Below are 20,823 nucleotides of genomic sequence, written 5' to 3'. Positions count from 1 at the left end.
AAACAATCAAATTAAAATAAAAACAAGGTATCTTCTAGTTTTTTGTTGTTTTTTGTTGTTGTTGTTGTTGTTCTTTCCTTTTTTTTTTTTTTTTAAGACATAGGGCCTCATCTGTTGCCCAGGCTGGAGTGCAGTGGTGTGATTGTAGCTCACTGTAGCCTTGAACTCCTGGGCTCAAGTGATCCTCCTGCTTCAGCCTCCCAAGTAGCTAGGACTGCACATGTAAGCCACAACACCCAGCTAATTTTTAAAATTTTTTTGTAGAGATGGGGTCTCGCCATGTTAGCCAGGCTGGTTTTGAACTCCTGGCCTCAAGCAATACTCCTGCCTCAGCCTCCCAAAGTGGCATGAGCCATTATACCCGGCTGTCTTCAGTTTAACCTAAGCTATGTAAAATGATTTGGCTGTTTTTATAGCCCTTTTGTGTGATGGCTTTCTCACTGTCTAATTTAGCATGACATTATTCTAACTGCCAAAATTGCCTACCCGAAAGAGGGTCTAATTGTTAGTTTCCACATAGGAGAAGTTATTTTCATTGAATCTTAGCACGTTAGGATTTACAGGTGTCCACTCAGCTATGTGGGATGGAGTACTGATTATTTTATGCATATAACTAAGACATTAGGATTTCTTCTTTCACTTTTTTGTTGTTGTTTTGTTTTTGTTTTTGGAGACAAGGTGTTGCTTTGTTAGCAAGACTGAAGTACAGTGGTGCAGTTACATCTCCCTGCAGCCTTCTCACCTGGGCTCAGATGATCCTCCTACCTCAGCCTCCCAAGTAGCTGGGGTGTGCCACCACACTTGGCTAATTTTTGTATTTTTGGTAGAGACTGGGTTTTGCCATGTTGCCCAGACTGGTCTTAACCCATTTATGCAGGAGGTTGCAAATTTTTTGTGTGAAAAATCAGACCTTGGCAGTGACCTTGAGCAGTAGGATATAAATAACTCCCACAAGCTTAGCATTCCAGTAATGGAACGCTAGGCATAAATGGGTTAAAAACTCCCAGGCTCAAGCGATCCACCAGTCATGGCCTCCCAAAGTGCTGGGATTGCAAGCGTGAGCCACCATGCCCAGCCTATTTTTCCACTTTTTCACTCAACAGGCTTTCTCTGAATGCCTGCTATGTGCCGGACCCAGTGCCTAGCACACACTTAGTCACATGCAGGGGGTGGGGGATGGGGGAGGGAGGGAGTATAGAGGAAGGGTCAACAAGAGGAAGGTATTGTAGAGTGTTGAGTGTTAAACAGGGTAGAATATGAGCCGTCCATGCGCATTCTGAGGGTGGGAAGGGCTAAATATTTACATTGCAAGATCAGAACTCAGAACGTGTAAACATCAATGTTTTTCAAGTTAGGGGATTTTGAATATAAAAATCGTTAAAATTGGCTTTACGTTTACTTAATTAAAATGCTTATGTTTTTGCAAAAGTAGGAAAAGAAGGGATTAAAAATGAAAAATAACTTCTTATAAGAGCTGTCTCGGTTTTAAACTCAGACAGAACAGTCACATTCCTCCCCAGCAATTCTTAAAAAAACAGAAATTAGTACCATGAGTAAAAGAGAAATTACCTAGCTTTGCATAATCTCTTGTGTCTGTTTCACAAGTGGATATAAAGATGACTTTTACATCCTGTTGCCTTTTGACAAGCATTATATATCAAATACAGAGAAAATTGATTAAGCGTGGAGAAAAAAACTTACATAAATTAAATTTAGAACCATTTTGCTTTTCATAATAAAATGATTGCTCAAAGAATTCCATTTGATGACTGTTGAAAGCTCACTGCAGTTTATGATATAACTGATAAAATCTGCATCCTTGGCCTTCCAACAACCTTTACACCAGCAGATGGTGGGCGTAAAGATGTCATTCATCATTTATTTACAATGGGCTTTATTTATTCTAGTGTCAACAGCTGCCCCAGGGAGTGGGTTATTGAATTCAAATGTGAGGCTCTGGGTTATTTGCTTCCTTTCAAATTTGTCTTCAGAGCTTAGTTGCTAGGAGTCCATTCTGTCCTTTAATAATGATTCGTGTATTGTGAAGCCATTCAGTAAATTGGGTTGTCAGGGATTGCCAAAAAGGGTTTAGAGGTCTTGCGGGGTGGGGAGGTTGCAGGAGCGACTACATGTGCACTACATGTGCGTCTCGTTGACTTGAGCAATCTTGAGCAATAGCGGTATTTTGTAACTTTTTCCTAAGACTGGTGAAGTTAAGTTTTCTTGTCTCTCTTTATGCACTCCTTCCCTACCTGCTCTTATTCTGTATATGAATAATATGAAAATGTAGAGGACATTGTATTAAAGGAAACTCTCCAAACTTTTCTTTCGTTACAGGCAGGGCAAGAATCCTTTCGTTCCATCACAAGGTCGTATTACAGAGGTGCAGCAGGAGCTTTACTAGTTTATGATATTACACGGTGAGAACTTGAAAACTTTGCAGTTCAGTAGTTGATACAGAGAATTTTTCTAAATAGATGTGGTTAACAGTAATGAAAGAATAGCTTAGCCTTTCTGCCCTGGCTACTCACCTTTAAAGCTGCATCTTGAGTCCAATTTAAATTTACTACAGAAACCTGCAACTGAATTGTTTTTCTTATTTGAATTAGCACCTTCAAATTGAAATTGGCCATATTATTTATTCATTGGAATTTTCTAAAGTGTGATTACATTTAATTTATAAACTGAAATACAATCAGTGAACTCTAAACCCAGATATGATGCTTAAAACTACTGCTCGTTACATAAGTGGATATGGCTAAAAGTGGTTCTCTTTAATAATATGTATATTGTTCGTTGTATACTGAGGGAAATGCTTTGAACATAGTAATTAAATTATTATTTATGTTTAGGAGAGATACATTCAACCACTTGACAACCTGGTTAGAAGATGCCCGCCAGCATTCCAATTCCAACATGGTCATTATGCTTATTGGAAATAAAAGGTAAAAAGGCTAATTTAGAGCTTACATTGCATTAGTGATGAAGACTGTACTGTTTATTTGACTACTCTCCTTAACATTTGTTCAAATGTGAGTTACCAGCCTCTTAAATTATAAAATTTCGGAAATTCTAAGGTGTTTCTTTTGATTTTTAAAATGATGATAATAAGCTTTGTTGGAAATTATTACTGTTATTATTAGAAATAGTTTTTGTGTAAAGAAATACTTTAAAAAGTAATCTGAAGGAGTTTTATCAGATTACTGATGTAAAGTAAAGCCTACTGATTTATTTGGGGAGTTGGATTGAACATCTTTGTGCTGTCAATTTAAAATGCTATTATATGGGAAAACCTTCTTGCTTGACCAGTTTCCATAAACTTCCAAGAGTGTGGGAAAGTTTTCACTAATTTTTGTAGAAACTTACAGTGGTAAGAAAATATTAGTATTTTCAAAATGCTAGGCACCATTCTTTTTGTTTTGTTTTGTTTGAGACAGGGTCTCACTCTATTACCCAGGCTAGAGTGCAGTGGTGTGATCATAGCTCACTGCACCTTGGCCTCCCGGGCTCGGGAATCCTCCTGCCTCAGCCTCCCAAGTGGCTGAGACTGTAGGCATGCACAACCACAGCTAGTTTATCTTTTTATTTCTTATAAAGAAAGGGTCTCACTTTGTTGCCCAAGTTGGTCTCAGGCTCCTAACCTCAAGTGATTCTCCCACCTGGGCCTCCAAAAGTACTGGGATTATAGGCATAAGCCACCACACCCGGCCCATTCATTCTTTAGGGTTATATTAATAAAATACTCTGAAGAGATGCTGTTTTTAGATAGGTAAAATCATGACTTATATGATAATGAAGACATCTCAAAACTTTTATCTCATTAATTAACAAGATAAGGAAACTGGTAAGATATTTCAACCAGTTCAAAAGGGAACTCAAAGTACCATACATTTATAATCAAATAAAGAATACTGAAATGAATTTACAAGATGGATGCAAAACTGAACAATATTCACAGGGTATTAATTGTATTCCACAGGACACAGTCTGCATTTCCATGGACAGGAATTATTTGTGTTTATTCCCACAAGTTAACTTCTCTCTCTGCAGTCTTTGAAAATGTGTGAGATGCAGTTAAAATAGTACTATTAAGAAAATTTTTAAATGAACAGCCTAGGGCCAGGTACAGTGGCTCACACCTGTGATCCCAACACTTTGGGAGGCCCAGGTGGAGGATTGCTTGATCCCAGGAGTTCAAGATCAGCCTGGGCAACACCGGGAGACTCCATTTCTACAACAAATTTTAAAATTTAGCTAGACATGATGGTGCATTCCCGTGGTTCCAGCTACTCAGGAGGCTGAGGTGGGAGAATCACTTGAGCCCAGTTGAGGCTGCAGTGAACTGTGTTCATGCCACTGTACTCCAGCCTAGGCAACAAAGCAAGACCTTGTCTCAAAAAAAAAAAAAAAAAACCCAAAGAAAATAGCCTAATTTTTTTGCCTTAAGAAACTAGAATAAGAGCAAATCAAAGTTAAGGAAAGCCTCCTGCCCGTTAAAAAAAAAAAAAAAAAAGAGAATACCAGTGAAACCAAAAGCTAATTCTTCAGAAGATAAAATAAAATAGATACTGATCAGGAAAAAGACAAACATTAGCAATATCAGGAAAGAAAGGTTGACATCACTATAGATAAAAAAAAGAGAGAGAATATTGTAAACAGACTAAATAAATGAAGAGATATAACCATGTTCATAGATTGTAAAACTAAATAAGATGTCTTCTCAAATTTATCTAAAAATTCATTGAAGGCCAGGTACAATGGCTCACATCTGTAATCCCAGCACTTTGGGAGGCCAAGGCAGGAGGATCACATGAGGCAAGGAGTTCAAGACCAGCCTGAGAATGTAGCAAGACCCTATCTCTACAAAAAATAAAATAATAATTAAAAAAAACTAGCTAGGCATGCTGGCACACGCCTTTAGCTCTACTTACTCAGGAAGCAGAGGTGAGAGGATCACTTGAATCCAGGAGCTCAAGGTTACAGTGAGCTATGATTGTGCCAACTGCACTCCAGCCTGGGCAAAAGATCGAGACTCTGTCTCCAAGAAAAAAAAAAAGATTTATTGTAACCCTAATCAAACTATCAAACAATGACAGACTTTTTTGGGAGGGTAGATATTGACAAGCTGATTTTAAAGTTTATATGAAAATGCAAAGGCCACGGAATAGCCAAATCAGCTTTGACAAAGAGGCACAATATTGGAGAGAATTTACTATTCTAAAATTTTAAGATTTATTATACTATAATCAATTTACTGTTGTTTGGCATAAGCAGACATAGATCAGTAGAGCCAAATAAGAAGTTCCAGAAGTAGATTCGTATATATATGGTATATTAATTTTTTGACAGAGATGCTAATTTAGTTGAAGAAGGGATAATCTTTTTCATCAAATGGTGCTAAAACAGTTAATAGTCATATGTAAAAATATGAACCTCAACCGTTACATTATACCATTTACAAAAATTAACTGGAAGTGGATCATAGACCTAAGTGTGAGAGCTAAAACTACTTAAAATTTCTAAAAGAAAACAAATTGTAGTGACCCTGTTTTGGCAAACATTTCTTAAATGGGACAGATAAAAGCATGAACTTATAGTTCAGAAAAAAAATCAATAAATTGTTCTTTAACTGAATTTAAAACTTTTGTTCTTCAAAAGACGGTTACACTATTATACAACATCGTGACATGGTTAATGATGATATAGTGCATTCTGGAAAAATGCTGAAAGAGTGGATGTTAAGTGTTCTCACCACAAAAAACGATAACTGTGAGATAATGCAAATTAGCTAGATTAACCATTCCACAGTGTATATATACTTTAAAACAATATATTGTACATGATAAATATATGCAATTTTACCTATCAATTTAAATAAATAAATTTGAAGAAAAACGGTTACAAAAATGAAAAGGCAAGCTACAGACTAGCAGAAAATATTTGTGAAAAATATATCTGACAAAGGATTTATATCTAGAATATATGAAGAATGCTTATAATTCATTAATAAGAAGACATCTACTTTTTAAAAATGATCAAAAGATTTGAACCAGCAATTACTACAGAAGATATACTACTGATGGGAACGTAAAATGATACAATCACTTTGGAAAACAATTTGGTAGTTTCTTTAGAAATTAAAAGGCCGAGGCGGGAGGATTGCTTCAGCCTAGGAGTTTGAGACCAGCCTGGGCAATGTAGGGAGACTTCTTCTATACAAAAATAAGAAATTTTTTACAAAAGTAGCTGAACATGGTGGTACATACTTGTAGTCCCAGCTACTCCAGAGGCTGAGGTGGTAGGATCACTTAAGCCTGAGAGGTCAAGGCTGCAGTGAGCCATGATCATGCCACTGTATTCCAGCCTAGGCCACAGAGCGAGACCCTGTCTCAAAAAAAAAACAAAATAAAGCACACATCTATATTTCCTAGCCACTTTACTCCCAGATGTTTACCCAACATAAATATGTCTTCATATGTCCACAGAATTATGTACAAATATTCATACCAGCTTCATTTCTAATAGCCCCAAACTGGAAACAACCCAAATACCAATTAACAGATGAATCGAAAAATAGTGATATAGCATTACAACAGACTACAACTCAGCTATAAAGAGGAATGAACTATTGATACATGCAGCAAAATGGATGATTCTCAAAATAATTACAGAGTGAAAAAACTCAGACCAAAAATACCATGTGATTACATTTATATAAAAATCCTAGTAAATGCGGACTAACCTGTAGTGGCAGAAAGCAGATCATCAGCTGCCTAGGGTGCAGGGGCAAGAAGGGGATGGATTACAATGGAGTATGAGGAAACTTTTGGGAGACTGATGGCTTCACGGGCATACATATCTTAAAACTCAACAAATTTTGCATTTAAGTACAACTTCTTTTGTCTGTTACACCTCAAAAAAGCTATAATGTAAAACATCATTATACTGTATAGATTTTAGAGTGTTGTTTTAATAGAAATTGAGATTTGCTATTAAGAGAAAATATTACCTAAGTGATATTAACATTATAAAAAGCTAAACATTGTTTACTTCTTTGTATAGAGAAGAAACTATTATCATATTCTCTGAAGGCCTTTCTTGGATATTCTTTTCCACATTTAAATCATCTCACTAAACCTTTTTAAGGTTATAAAGCTATTGGAGGGAAGCTTTAGTCTTTCTATGATGGAAATAGTTATTCTGTCATTCAAGGTCTGAAATAATAAGAGGAGAATACTTGGAGAATAAAGAGAATTTTTATCCTTTTATTTTACCGATTTTTTCCTTGTGGCTGAAACATGATGAGTGACAGCTTACTGGTGGCTTAAATTTGGTCACCAACCACTAGGAGCTGATAGTTCAAATGTGAGAAGAAATAAACAAAGCATAATATGTAAACAAGAGATGTTTCTGATGATCGTAGGTGGGTGACCTTTAAAATCAGGAGTATAACAAGAAAGAACAGAGAGAAATAAATGAGATGATTATTTTTAGATGAATTGAATTGTGGATAGACATCAAAACAGGGAGTAAGCAATTTTTGAATTAGACGCATTAAGCAGTAGGGAGCCAGTGAAGGGCAGTGACCTAGTCAGAGCGACAGATGACACAAATTTTTCTTACTATGGCATTTTATTAATTGGTTATATAAGAAATAGGAAGCAGAGATTTAAAAAATGAAAGTTTTTTAATAGTGTAAGGGTTGTAATGCAAACCCTAAACAAAAAGGGGGCATAAATTAAAAGAAAGATACTTAAGTAACCTAAGCAACTTAAGTGGGATTCAGAGGGAGTGAACTAAGACAACAATATGATGTAATGCCTGGAAAACTGAGGTATTTGTAAAACTTTGCACTAAGTATATCATCAAGTACTATGGCTTTTGAGTTTTTTGATTTGATCTATAGTAAGAAATGTATTTTACATCATGACCTAGTAAATAAATTGTGTATACACCTACACGTATAACAAAATATTCGTAAATTATACCTTTATACATAAGTTCCATGAAACAGTAGATGGAACTTATGTATATAGGTGATACACTCTGATGTTTTATATTGTTTCTTTTTTTTTTTCCCTTCCCAAGACGGAGTCTCACTCTGTCGCCCAGGCTGGAGTGCAGTGGCGCGATCTCTGCTCACTGCAACCTCCACCTCCCAGGTTCAAGCAATTCTCCCGCCTCAGTCTCCTGAGTAGCTGGGATTACAGGCACCCACCATCATACCCAGCTAATTTTTGTATTTTTGTAGAGACGGGGTTTCACCATGTTGGCCAGGCTGGTCTTGAACTCCTAACCTGAGGTGATCCACCCGCCTTGCCTCCCAAAGTGCCGTAATTACAGGTGTGAGCCACCGCACCCGGCCTATTGTTTCTTTTAAAAAAAAAAATTCTGATTATTTCCTACTGAGTGATTTTTACAATTCATTGAGTCATGACACAGTTTGAAAAATCCTACCCAGGCTTAACGCAGTGTCTCAGTCCTGTAGTCCTAGCAATTGGGAAGGTCAAAGTGGGAGGATCACTTGAGTCCTGGAGTTCAAGACCAGCGTGAGCAGCATAGTGAGACTTTGTCTCTGAAAAAATAAAAAAAAAAACTGCCCTGGAAAAGCCTTGGCACGTGTATACACAAATATATATATATATTTTATATATGTATATAAAATACATATATTTTATATATGTATAAAATGCTTATTGTAACATTGTTTGTAATAATGAAAAATTATAAATAACTTTGCCTTATGGAGAATTTAAGTTGTATTGCATTCATTCAGTAGACTATAATTCACCAGTTAAAAAACAAACTAGATCTGCATGTATTATATGGATAAATTTGAAAAACATAGTGTTGACCAAAGTTAACAAGTTGTAAAACAGTAGCTACATCTGAATTTTTAAAGACATGAAAAAGAAATACTATTTATGGTTATAAACATGAGGATAAATGCAAAAACATGCATGAGAATGAAAACAACAAATTTAGATAGTGGTTACCTTTAGGGTAAGAGGGAGGAGAGTGGGATCAGAGACACACAGGTGGTGATTCTGCTGTTGCTGATTTTATTTCTTAAAGGGAAAGAAACCTAAAATCTGGCAAATAATATGTCAAGGCTAGCTGGAAGTATGTGGACATTATATTATACATCTTTTTTCATGTATAAACATGTAATAATAATATATAAAAAGTAATAAATATAATAGTAAGGTTTTTTTAACTTTACAAATAAAACACGCTTTAAAAGCAACTGCTACTTCCCCCCCCCCCCACTAATACAATTCTAGTATGATAAAAATGAATACCCTGCTTTCATTGGAAATTTCTAGCTTTCACTTTCTGTCTCCCTCCCTTTCTCCTTTTCTGTCTCTCTCTACTCCTCCCTCCCTCCCTCCCTCTCGCTCTCTGTCTGTATCAATTTTGCTTTAAGGGGAAACTGCGAATTAAACAAACTGGGATCAATGATGTAATGTATCTTTAGTACTTTGGATTTTCTAAACAATTTCCTATAGTTTCTGAGAGTTGTATTTTAATCGCATTCATAGAAACTCAGTCAGTCTGGCCAGTGGAGGAGAATAGTATAGTCCTGCTCTTTCAAATTATGTTGAGCAAAATGGCTTTCTTCTCTGGGAACGCACTGTACTCAAAGATATAAGGTATTAGACTAGAGGCTCCCTTAAGTTACGGCTAGTTCTAACGTTCTAAAACTCTAACACAGAATCTTTCTTCTGTTGGATTGTTAGTTCTTTGAAACTAGACAGTGTGTTCTAAGTACTAACCCTCATAATACCCTGAATAATACAGTTAGTATGTTAAAAATTAATTAAAAGAATGGTCATCACAACTTTGAATTCCATGGTACACTTTCCACAAATGCTTCTGTTTGTACCATGTTGATTAATTATGTGACCCTTTCTTTCCCATGTTTAGTGATTTAGAATCTAGAAGAGAAGTAAAAAAAGAAGAAGGTGAAGCTTTTGCACGAGAACATGGACTCATCTTCATGGAAACGTCTGCTAAGACTGCTTCCAATGTAGAAGAGGTAAATAAGAGGCCCTTTAAAATCTTCATCTTTATACTTAATAGAAATGTTTTATATATCTTCATTTTACTTATTTAAGTTTTTAGTCGGATGGTCTTTGTACATCATAAAGTAGGAAAGTTTCTTCCCTTTGAAATCCCTTATAACATTCACCTTCTGTCAGACTCTTAAATCATATTGAGCCTTCTAAAGCCTGAATGTTTTTTTACATTTTTGTACGTATTTTCACTCCCTCCCTTTTTCTAAACAATTTCCTACAGTTTCTGAGAGTTATATTTTAATCACATTCATAGAAAGTCAGTCTGGCCAATAGAGGAGAATAGTGTAGTCCTATTCTTTCAAATTATGTTGAGCAAAATGGCTTCTCTGGGAACCCACTGTACTCAAAGATATAAGGTATTGGACCTTCGTGTTGCATGGTAGGGAAATCTTCTTTGTGTTGCATGGGAGGGAAATAAGGAACACACTAATGAAATTTGGAAATGTTTCAAGACACCAGAACGTTTGTAGCTATTTATATCCACTTCTGCTTATTTTTTTTAATTTTATTTATTTTTTTAACTGTCAATATATTACCACATCACCACTTCTGCTTAAAGTATTCTATTACTGCTGTGTAACATTTTACAAAGCATGAGAATTCTGTTTCATCTATTGATGAAATTTGTATTATTTCAGTTATTTCCATTGATCAACCTGAACTATTGGAACTTTTCTGAACACAGTGTATTCTTTTATGCTGTATGTGTTTGGAGGTAGTATGTATATACATATTATAAATAGATGATTACATAGTTGATCCTTTCTAAGGTAAATGTATTACTATACTGTTATTTTATAAAAAGAGGTAATGAAGCTAAGAAAAGTAGTAGTTTATCCAAAGTAATACTTAGTTCCCGATTTCTAGATAAGAACAACTTATAAGAGCAACTACAGAAAGTAGTTTTAAAAAAACAAATGAGTTAAGAATCACTGCCGTAAGGATAACAGAGGTCAGGGTCCTGGGCAACAGCTAGCATGTGCCTTCAACGTAGTAAGCAGTCAGTAAATATTTATTAAGAATGATCCTTGGAGCTCTTCTAATTAACCCTTGAACCTAGAAATTGACTACAGTAATTCTACAGCATTGGTATTTTCACCGAAGAATTCTTTCTTAGGTAAAATATTATACAGTCATGTGTTGCTTGACAAAGGAGATACATTCTGAGAAATATGTCACCAGGTGATTTCATCGTCACATGACCATCATAGAGTGTACTTACATAAGCCTAGGTGGCATAGCCTACTACTACACCTACTACACACTTCCTTTAGTAGACCTTGGTGCCAGAGGAATGACACAGTGATGATTTCCCTTGGTTTTCTTTTTGCCACATACCCGAGACTGGGTGCTAGAGAAACAGGCAACCTAGAAAGGTCAACAGGCACAGAAAAAGAAAGTCTTCTAGCCAGAGAACCAGGAAATAGGCAGGTCAGAACAGTGTTCGCAAGCCAGAACACTCTTAGAAAGTAACCATTCTACTGTAGCCAAACATCACAGAAAAAATTGTGGCTCTGCTTCCACAATCCCCAGGCAGTAATGAAGTAGCACCCTACCACCACCATTTCCCTTGTTGGAGTAGAGTGAGAGGAAGCCAACTAAACAGTGGTTTAAATAAGACCCAGAGTCTCATAACATAGTATCTAAAATACCCATGTTTCAATAGAAAATCATTCATCATACCTAGAACCAGGAAGATCTTAAATTGAATGAAAAAAAGATAATAGGTGCCAGCAGTGAAATGACAGTGGTGTTTGAATTATCTTACAAAGATTTTAATGCAGCAGTCATTAAAATGCCTCAGCAAACAAGGAACATGCTTGAAACAAAAGAGTCTTAGCAAACAAACAACCTGAGCAAAAGAAATGCAAGATAAAAAAAAAAAGAACCAAATAGGAATTTTAAAACTAAAAAAATACAATAATTGAAATTTAAAAACTCTTTCAAAGCTCTTTGTACACTAGAAAAAAAAACTTAGTGAATGGGCTCAACAGCAGAATGGAGATAAAGGAAAGAAATAGTGAACTGGATGATAGAACAATAGTAACTACTTAGTCTAAACTGCAGAGAGAAAATTGAGGAAACAAATGAACACTGCCTCAGGGACTTATAGGACTGTAACAAAAGCTGATGTTATATGATGCATCATAAGTCCAAGAAGGAGAGGAAAAAGGAATGGCTCTGAAAAATACTCAAAGAAATAATGGCTGAAAACTTCTTAAATGTGGCAAAAAGTATATAAACCTACAGATTGAAGACAGCCCCAAAGAGGTTAAACCCAGACAAATCCACATGATGACAAACCTCTGTATGGTCAAATTTCTGAACATGAAAGACAGAAAAAAAAATCTTGAAAGCAGCAAAAAAATAGCACCCTACCTATAGAGGAAAAACAGTTCTAATGATAGCAGATTTCTCATCAGAAACCATGGAGGACAGAGAAAATAGCACAGTGATTTTTGTTTGTTTGTTTTTATTATACTTTAAGTTCTAGGGTACATGTGCACAACAAGCAGGTTTGTTACCTAGGTATATATGTGCCATGTTGGTTTGCTGCACCCATCAACTAATCATTTACATTGGGTATTTCTCCTAATGCTATCCCTCCCCCAGCCCTCCAACCCCCAACAGGCCCCGGTGTGTGATGTTCCCTGCCCTGTGTCCAAGTGTTCTCATTGTTCAGTTCCCACCTATGAGTGAGAACATGCGGTGTTTGGTTTTCTGTCCTTGTGATAGTTTGCTGAGAATTATGGTTTCCAGCTTCATCCATGTCTCTGCAAAGGACATGAACTCATCTTTTTTTATGGCTGCATAGTATTCCATGGTATATCTGTGCCACATTTTCTTAATCCAGTCTACCATTGATGGACATTTGGGTTGGTTCCAAGTCTTTGCTATTGTGAATACTGCCACAATAAACATACATAGCACAGCGTTTTGCAAGAGCAGAAAGAAAAGAACTATCAGCCCAGAATTCTTTACCCAGCAAAGAAAAAAAAGAATTAGCAATGAAGGTGCAATCAAGACATTCTTAGAGAAGGAAAAACCAAGAATTTATTAGTAGCAGATTTGCATAAAAGAATGGCTAAAGGAAGTTTTCTAATAGAAGTGAAATGATTGAAGAAAGAATCTTAGAACACCATAAAGGAAGAAAAAACATAAGAAACAAAAATATGGATAAATATGATAGACTTTTTTCTTCAAGTCTTGCAAATTATGTTTGATGTTTCAAGTATAAACAAGTAACCACTGTCTGATGTGATTATCAGTGTATTCCACAATATTATAAGCCATGGGGAATAAAGGGATTTGATTAGCCCACAGGAAGGCAGGAGAAGGAAAATAGAAAACAAAGTAAAATGTCAGATGTAAGCCCTCATATATCAATAACTGAATGTTGGTGGTCAAAATACACAAATCAAAAGGGATTAGCAGAGAGAATTTTAAAAACAATGACTCAGCTATATGGTGTCTATAAGAAACTCACTCCAAATACAACAGTACAGTTAGGTTGAAAATAAAATGATAGGAAAAGTTATACAAATATTAATCAAAGGAAAACAGGAGTAGCTATATTAATATCACATAAAGTAAACTTAAGAGCAGAAAAAAATTATCAGAATGGGACATTATATAATGATAAAAGAATCAGCCCTCCAGAAAGATGTGACATTGCTAAACATGCGTGTACCAGATATGTGAAGCAAAAACTGATAGACTGCGAGGAGAAATAGAGAAATTCACAATTACGGCTGGAGACTTCAGCATCCTTTAGGTGCCCACAGAATATATACCAAGATAGACCATGTCCTGGGCCATAAAATTAACCTCAATAGATTTTAAAGTATTGAAATCATACAGAATGTATTCTCCAAACAAAATGGAATTAAACTAGAAATCAGTTTAACAGAAAATAGGAAAATCTACAAATACTTGGAAACTAAACAGTACGCTTCTGTGTGTCAGTGAGCAAGTCTTGAATTACAAAAAAACACATTGAACTGAATGAAAATGAAAATACAACATACCAATTTGTGGAAAATAGCTAAAACAGTGTTACGAGAGGGAAATGTATATCATTAAATGCACACAATAGAAGAAGTCTCTTCCTTATACCTTATACAAAAATTAACTCAAGATGGATTAGAGATTTAAACATAAGACCTAAAACCATAAAAACCCTGGAAGAAAACCTAGACAGTACCATTGAGGACATAGGCATGGGCAAAGACTTCATGACTAAAACACCAAAAGCAATGGTAGCAAAAGCCAAAATTGACAAATGGGATCTAATTAAACTGAAGAACTTCTGCACACCAAAAGAAACTATCATCAGAGTGAATAGCCAACCTACAGAATGGGAGAAAAATTTTGCAATCTATCCGTCTGACAAAAGGGCTAATATCCAGAATCTACAAAGAACTTAAACAAATTTACAAGAAAAAACAACCCCATCAAAAAGCAGGCGAAGGATATGAACAGACACTTTTCAAAAGAAGACATTTATACGGCCAACAAACATATGAAAAAAAGCTCATTATTACTGGTCATTAGAGAGATGCAAATCAAAACCACAATGAGATACCATCTCATGCCAGTTAGAATGGCAATCATTAAAAAGTGAGGAAACGGCCGGGCGCGGTGGCTCATGCCTGTAATCCCAGCACTTTGGGAGGCTGAGGTGGGCGGATCACGAGGTCAGGAGATGAGACCATCCTGGCTAACAGGGTGAAACCCCATCTGTATTAAAAATACAAAAAATTAGCCAGGCATGGTGGCAGGTGCCTGTAGTCCCAGCTACTTGGGAGGCTGAGGCAGGAAAATGGCATGAACCTGGGAGGCGGAGCTTGCAGTGAGCCAAGATCATGCCATTGCACTCCAGCCTGGGCGACAGAGTGAGACTCTGTCTCAAAAAAAATAAAAGTGAGGAAACAACAGATGGTGGAGAGGATGTAGAGAAATAGGAACACTTTTACATTGTTGGCAGGAGGGTAATTCAGTTCAACCATTGTGGAAGACAGTGTGGCAATTCCTCAAGGATCTAGAACCAGAGTTACCATTTGACCCTGCAATCCCATTACTGAGTATATACCAAAAGTATTATAAATCATTCTATAAAGATACATGCACAGGTATGTTTATTGCAGCACTGTTCACAATAGCAAAGACTTGGAACCAACCCAAATGCCCATCAGTGATAGACTGGATAAAGAAAATGTGGCACATATACACCATGGAATACTATGTAGCCATAAAAAGGGATGAGTTCATGTCCTTTGCAGGGGACATGGGTGAAGCTGGAAACCATCATTCTCAGCAAACTAACACAGAAATAGAAAACCAAACGCCGCATGTTCTCACTCATAAGTGGGAGTTGAATAATGAGAACACATGGACACAGGGCGGGTAACATCACACACCGGGGCCTGTTGGCGGGCGGGGGCCTAGGGGAAGGATAGCATTAGGAGAAATACCTAATGTGGATGACGGATTGATGGGTGCAGCAAACCACCATGGCACGTATATACCTATGTAACAAATCTGCACATGTATCCCAGAACTTAAAGTATAATTTAAAAAAACAAAAGAAAAGAAGTCTCAAAATAATTTTAACTCCTACTTCAAGAACCCAAAGCAAAATAAACCATAAAAAAGAAAAACCCAAAATAAATAGAAAGGAGGGAATATTAAAGATAAGAGCAGAGATTAATTAAGTTGAAAACAAAAATCAGTGAAACAAAGAGCTGGATTTTTTAAAAACTTTGGTAAAATTGGCAGACCTCTAGCAAAACTGACAGAAAAGGTGCAAGTTACCAATATCAGTAACAAAACAGAAGCTATCAGTACAGATTCTCCAGACATAAAAGAGGTAATTAGGGAATGCTGTGAATAGCTCTACCCACACAAATGTGACAACTTAGATGAAATAGACCAGTTTATCCAAAAACACAAATTGCTACACCCAGCCAGTATGAAAAACTTAATTTGAGCCTGGCCAACATGGTGAAACCCTGTCTCTACTGAAAATACAAAAAGTAGCTGGGCGTGGTAGCAGGAGCCTGTAATCCCGGCTACTCGGGAGGCTAAGGCAGGAAAATTGCTTGAACCCAGGAGGCAGAGGTTGCAGTGAGCCGAGAGGCACCATTGCACTCCAGCCTGGGCAGCAAGAGTGAAACCACGTCTCACAAAAAAGAAAAAAATTGAATAGCCCTATAAACTATAATGGAAATTGAATTCATAGTTTTAAAACTCCCCAGAAAAGAAACCTCTAGGTCCAAATGGTTTCGCTGCAGAATTCTACCAGACGTTTAAAAAAGGAATGAACACCAATTCTAGACCATCTTTTGCAGAAAATAGATGTAACACTTCCCTATTTATTTTATAAAACTGATTTTACTCTGACACTAAAACCAAAGACAATACAAAAAAAGGAAAAGTACAAACCAATAGCCTTTATAAATATATAAGCAAAAATCCTCAACAAAATACCAGAAAATAGAATTTCAACAATATACGAAATTGTGTATGTGTACGTTTATAAAGTATATACATCATGGCCAGAGGGGGTTTATTCCAGGGATGCAAGGCTTGCTCTGTATTCAAAAACAAATCAGTGTACTCCACCATTTAATAGGGTAAAGAAGAGAAACCACGTGATTATAGCAGTTGATGCAGAAAAACCATTTGACAGAATTCAACACCCATACATATTTAAAAACTCTCAGAAAAATAGGAATTGAGGAGGACTTCCTCAACTTATTAAAGAGCATGTGAACACACACCAAAAAAAGAAACCCACAACTAATGTTATACTTAAGGGCAAAAGGTCGAAGGCCTTGTTCCTTAGATTAGGAACAAAGCAGTAATGTCTCTTCTCACCATTGATCAACATATTGATGAAAGTTCTAGCCAGTGCAGTAAAGCAAAAAAAAAAAAAAAAGAAAAGGCATACAACTGAGAAAGGAAGAAATAAAAAGTGTTCTATTTGTGGATGATGTAATTGTCTCAGTAGGAAATCTCAAGGGATTTACAACAAAAAAAAGTGAGTTCAGCAAGGTTGCAGGATACAAGGTAGACATAAAAATCAATCGTATTTCTATATTTTAGCAATGAAAACATGAACACCAAAACTCAAAATATATCATTTTTAAGCACACAAAAAATAAAATGAAAGACTTAGGTGTGAATCTAAAAACAGCATGTGCAGGCCATGTATTCTGAAAACTACAAAACTACTTACAGTGGTGAAAGAAGTAAAAGAAAATCTAAATAAATGGAGAGGCATACTATGCCTACTGTTTGGAATATTCAACCTTGTAAAATGTCACTTATTCACAAATTGATATAAATGTTTAACACAATTCATATCAAACTTCCAGTACAATGTTTTGTAGATATAGACAATATTATTATAAAATATATATGGAAAGGCAGAAGAACTAAAGTAGCTGACACAACTTAGCAAAGGAGAATAAAATGGGATGAATCCACCCATTGATTTCAAGTTTTGCTTAGCTAGTCATCAGGACTGCGTGATACTGGTAAAGGGATAGACACATAGATCAATGGAACAGAATAAGTAACCTAGAAACACGCGCACAAATATGCACAACTAATTTTTAACAAAGGTGCAAAAGTAGTTAAATGGAAGAAGATAGCCTTTTCAACAAATGGAACTCTAGCAGTTAGAAATCCAAAATAAATGAACTTCATCCTAAGTCTCACACCTTAAAAAAACTAACACAAAATCCTGGAGTTAAATGTAAAATATGAACATATTTATCTTTTAGGGGAAAAAAAAAGAAAAAGAAAAATTTCAGTATCTGAGCCGTAGCGTATGTGTCACCGAAAGGATGATTCATAAAAGGAAAAAGTGATAAATTAGCCTTCAAAAACTTTTGCCTTGTGAAAGACTGTTTATGTAGATGAAAAGACAAATCTTCAGAGTGGGAGAAAATATTTACATACCAGGTATCCAACAAAAGACTAGTGGCTAGAAATAAAAATTCTCAAGAGTGTTGAGTAATTTTACTCGGTAGTAAAAAAAAACAATGCAATTACAAAATGGGCAAGAGAGATATGAGCAGATATTTCATTGAAGAGGATCTACAAATGGCAAATAAACACTAGAAAAGATCTTTGACATCACTAGCCATTAGGGAAGTAGAAATTAAAACTTCAGTAAGCCAGGCCTGGCTGGTGTGAGCCGCTACTGGGGAGGCTGAGGCAGCAGGAGGATCACTTGTGCCCAGGAATTTGAGACTGGACTGGGCAACACAGACCCTGTCTCAAAAAAGAAAGAAAAACACCCAATGAGCTGCCACTACATACCTGTCAGAATGTCAGAAAGGCTAAAATGAAAAATACTGAGAACACCAAATGCTGTAAGAGAATGTGGAGAAACCAGATCACTCTTAACGTTGCATGTGGGAATGTAAAATAACACAGCCACTCTGGAAAAATGGCAGTTTCTTTAAACACTAAACATGCAGCTACCATACATCCTAGCAGTTGCACCCCTGGACATTTATCCCAGATAAATGAAGACTTAGGTTGACTCAAAAACCTATACACAGATGTTCATAGTTTTATTCAGAATGGCCAAAAACTGGAAACAGGCTAGAGACATTGGGTTGAAGGACACTTTAGTGGCTGCATGGTTACAGTGTGGTCCATCTATACCATGGAATACTACTCAACAATAAGAAGGGGGAAACTACAGATACTATACAGCAATCTGGATAAATCTGGAGAGAACTATGCTTAGTGAATCAAGCCATTCTCAAAAGGTTGATCCTGTATTAAGGCATCTGTGTAACTTTCTTGAAATGATAAAAATTTTTGTAACAATGTATTAATACTGTAGTTTTGTATGAAGTCACCACTGGGGGGAAACTACATAAATGTTACACGGGATTCTTCTGTATTATTTCTTACACCTGCATGTGAATCTATAATTATCTTAAAACAAAAAGTTTGATCAAAAAATAACTGTGTACATCCAACTTAAACTGATTGAGTCCTTTAACACCATGATGACAGTTTTAAAAATGAGAATTCATCAGGAAGAAGCCTCCCAACCACAATAAAATACTAATGTTAGAATATGGAATATGGCTATAGAAGCTTGTTGGTATTTTATGAATTCTTGAAGAATACAGATTTTCAAATTACTAGATTTTTTCTAACATAGCTTTTTCACAAGAGCTCTTTATGTTGCGTTTCTGCACAGGGCAAATTTTTATACAAATAGTTCCCTCCATATATGTTTAGCATATGCCTAGCAAATAATAATTAATGTTGAGATTTTTATTATGCATAGACTTTATTTTGTTTCTTTTCTTTTTTTTTTTTTGAGATGGAGTGTCGCTCTCACCCAGTTGGGAGTGCAGTGGCACAATCTCAACTCGCTGCAACCTTCACCTCCCAGGTTCAGGTGCTTCTCCCACCTCAGCCTCCTGAGTAGCTGGGACTACAGGCATGCGCCACCACGCCTGGCTAATTTTTTGTACTTCTAGTAGAAACAAGGTTTCACTATGTTGCCCAGGCTAGTCTCAAACTCCTAAGCTCAAATGATCCGCCTGCTGTGGCCTCCCAAAGTGCTGGGATTACAGGCATGAGCTGCCATGCCCAGCATATTATGCATAGACTGTCTTAATTACATTTCTCAGAAGTAGCTAAAGATGAAATTGTACTAATATGGAGTAAGAAAGTCCTCGTTAGAAGAAAAACCGCATTCATTCACAATGTCCACATGACAGATTTTTAAGTAAAAGGCGTTTTTAGGACAATACACTTTTATTCATTAGCTTATTTTTCTACATCATGTATATCAAAGCATTTTGGTAGGCTCACAATGAAGTTGATAGAGCTGGTGTTAAGCCTCGTTTTATTTTGTTTTTTTGAGACAGGGTCTCGCTCTGTCACCCAGGCTGGGGTACCGTGGTTTGAACTGTAGCCTCAACCTCTTGGGCTCAAGTGATCCTCCTGCTTCAGCCTCCCAAGTAGCTGGGATGACAGGTGTGTGCCACCATGCCCAGCTAATTTTTTTGTTTTTTGTAGAGGCAAAGTCTTGCCATGTTGCCCAGGCTGGTCTCAGACTCCTGGGTTCAAGACATCCTCCCACCTTAGCCTCCCAACGTGCTGGGATTACAGGCTCAAGCCACTGTGCCTGGGCAGCCTGCTCTTAAAAATTAACTTAATCGGTACTATCACTTAAAAAAGTAAACCTTTATAGACATCATCTAGTTTTAGAAGTTACCACCGTGTAGACATTTTGAGTCTTATATCCCATTTGTTGAGCAAATGCCAGAAATATTTTTACGTATAAATATTTTGATATAAGTAATTTTAAAAAATATAACACAATACCATTATCATATATAACTTAACAGCAATTCCTTAATATCTAATATAAAGTCTTAATGTCATCCCTTTTATTTCATTCAACAAGTAATATTGGAAAACAAGTATTTAGTTTCTTTATTTGGGATCAAGGAAGACTAACGAAAGGGTTTCTTCCTCCTTAGAGAAGTAGGAAGGAGGAGAACTAAACCAGCACTTATTTGGTGTCTGCCTTTTGATAGGCATTCACCATCAGTTCCTATGGCAGGAGAGCCAAGACCAAACTATGCTGCTGACAAATTACAATATACTATCTCAGAGATTTAAGCAAGAATTATCCTGCAGAATTAGATCCAAGGAGGTAAATGTTAGGCATGCATGGCCCATTGATTCTTGATCA

At 36.4% G+C, this 20,823-nt stretch overlaps 1 protein-coding gene across 2 annotated transcripts in view; it reads left to right on the top strand.

The window, feature by feature from the left end:
- Positions 1–20,823, top strand: part of RAB2A (RAB2A, member RAS oncogene family) — a 102,705-nt gene that overhangs the window by 62,636 nt on the left and 19,246 nt on the right. For both annotated transcript variants that reach the window (XM_019032384.4, XM_019032386.4), the window contains 3 exons: positions 2,338–2,420; positions 2,853–2,945; positions 9,928–10,039. In XM_019032384.4, the coding sequence (XP_018887929.1) occupies positions 2,338–2,420; positions 2,853–2,945; positions 9,928–10,039 (288 nt within the window). The remainder of the gene's footprint in view (positions 1–2,337; positions 2,421–2,852; positions 2,946–9,927; positions 10,040–20,823) is intronic.

The sequence above is a fragment of the Gorilla gorilla genome, chromosome 7 (assembly GCF_029281585.2).
Source record: "Gorilla gorilla gorilla isolate KB3781 chromosome 7, NHGRI_mGorGor1-v2.1_pri, whole genome shotgun sequence".
NCBI lineage: Eukaryota > Metazoa > Chordata > Mammalia > Primates > Hominidae > Gorilla > Gorilla gorilla.
The sequence above is the reverse complement of the archived record's forward strand: the minus strand, read 5'-3'. Positions and strand labels throughout refer to the sequence as shown.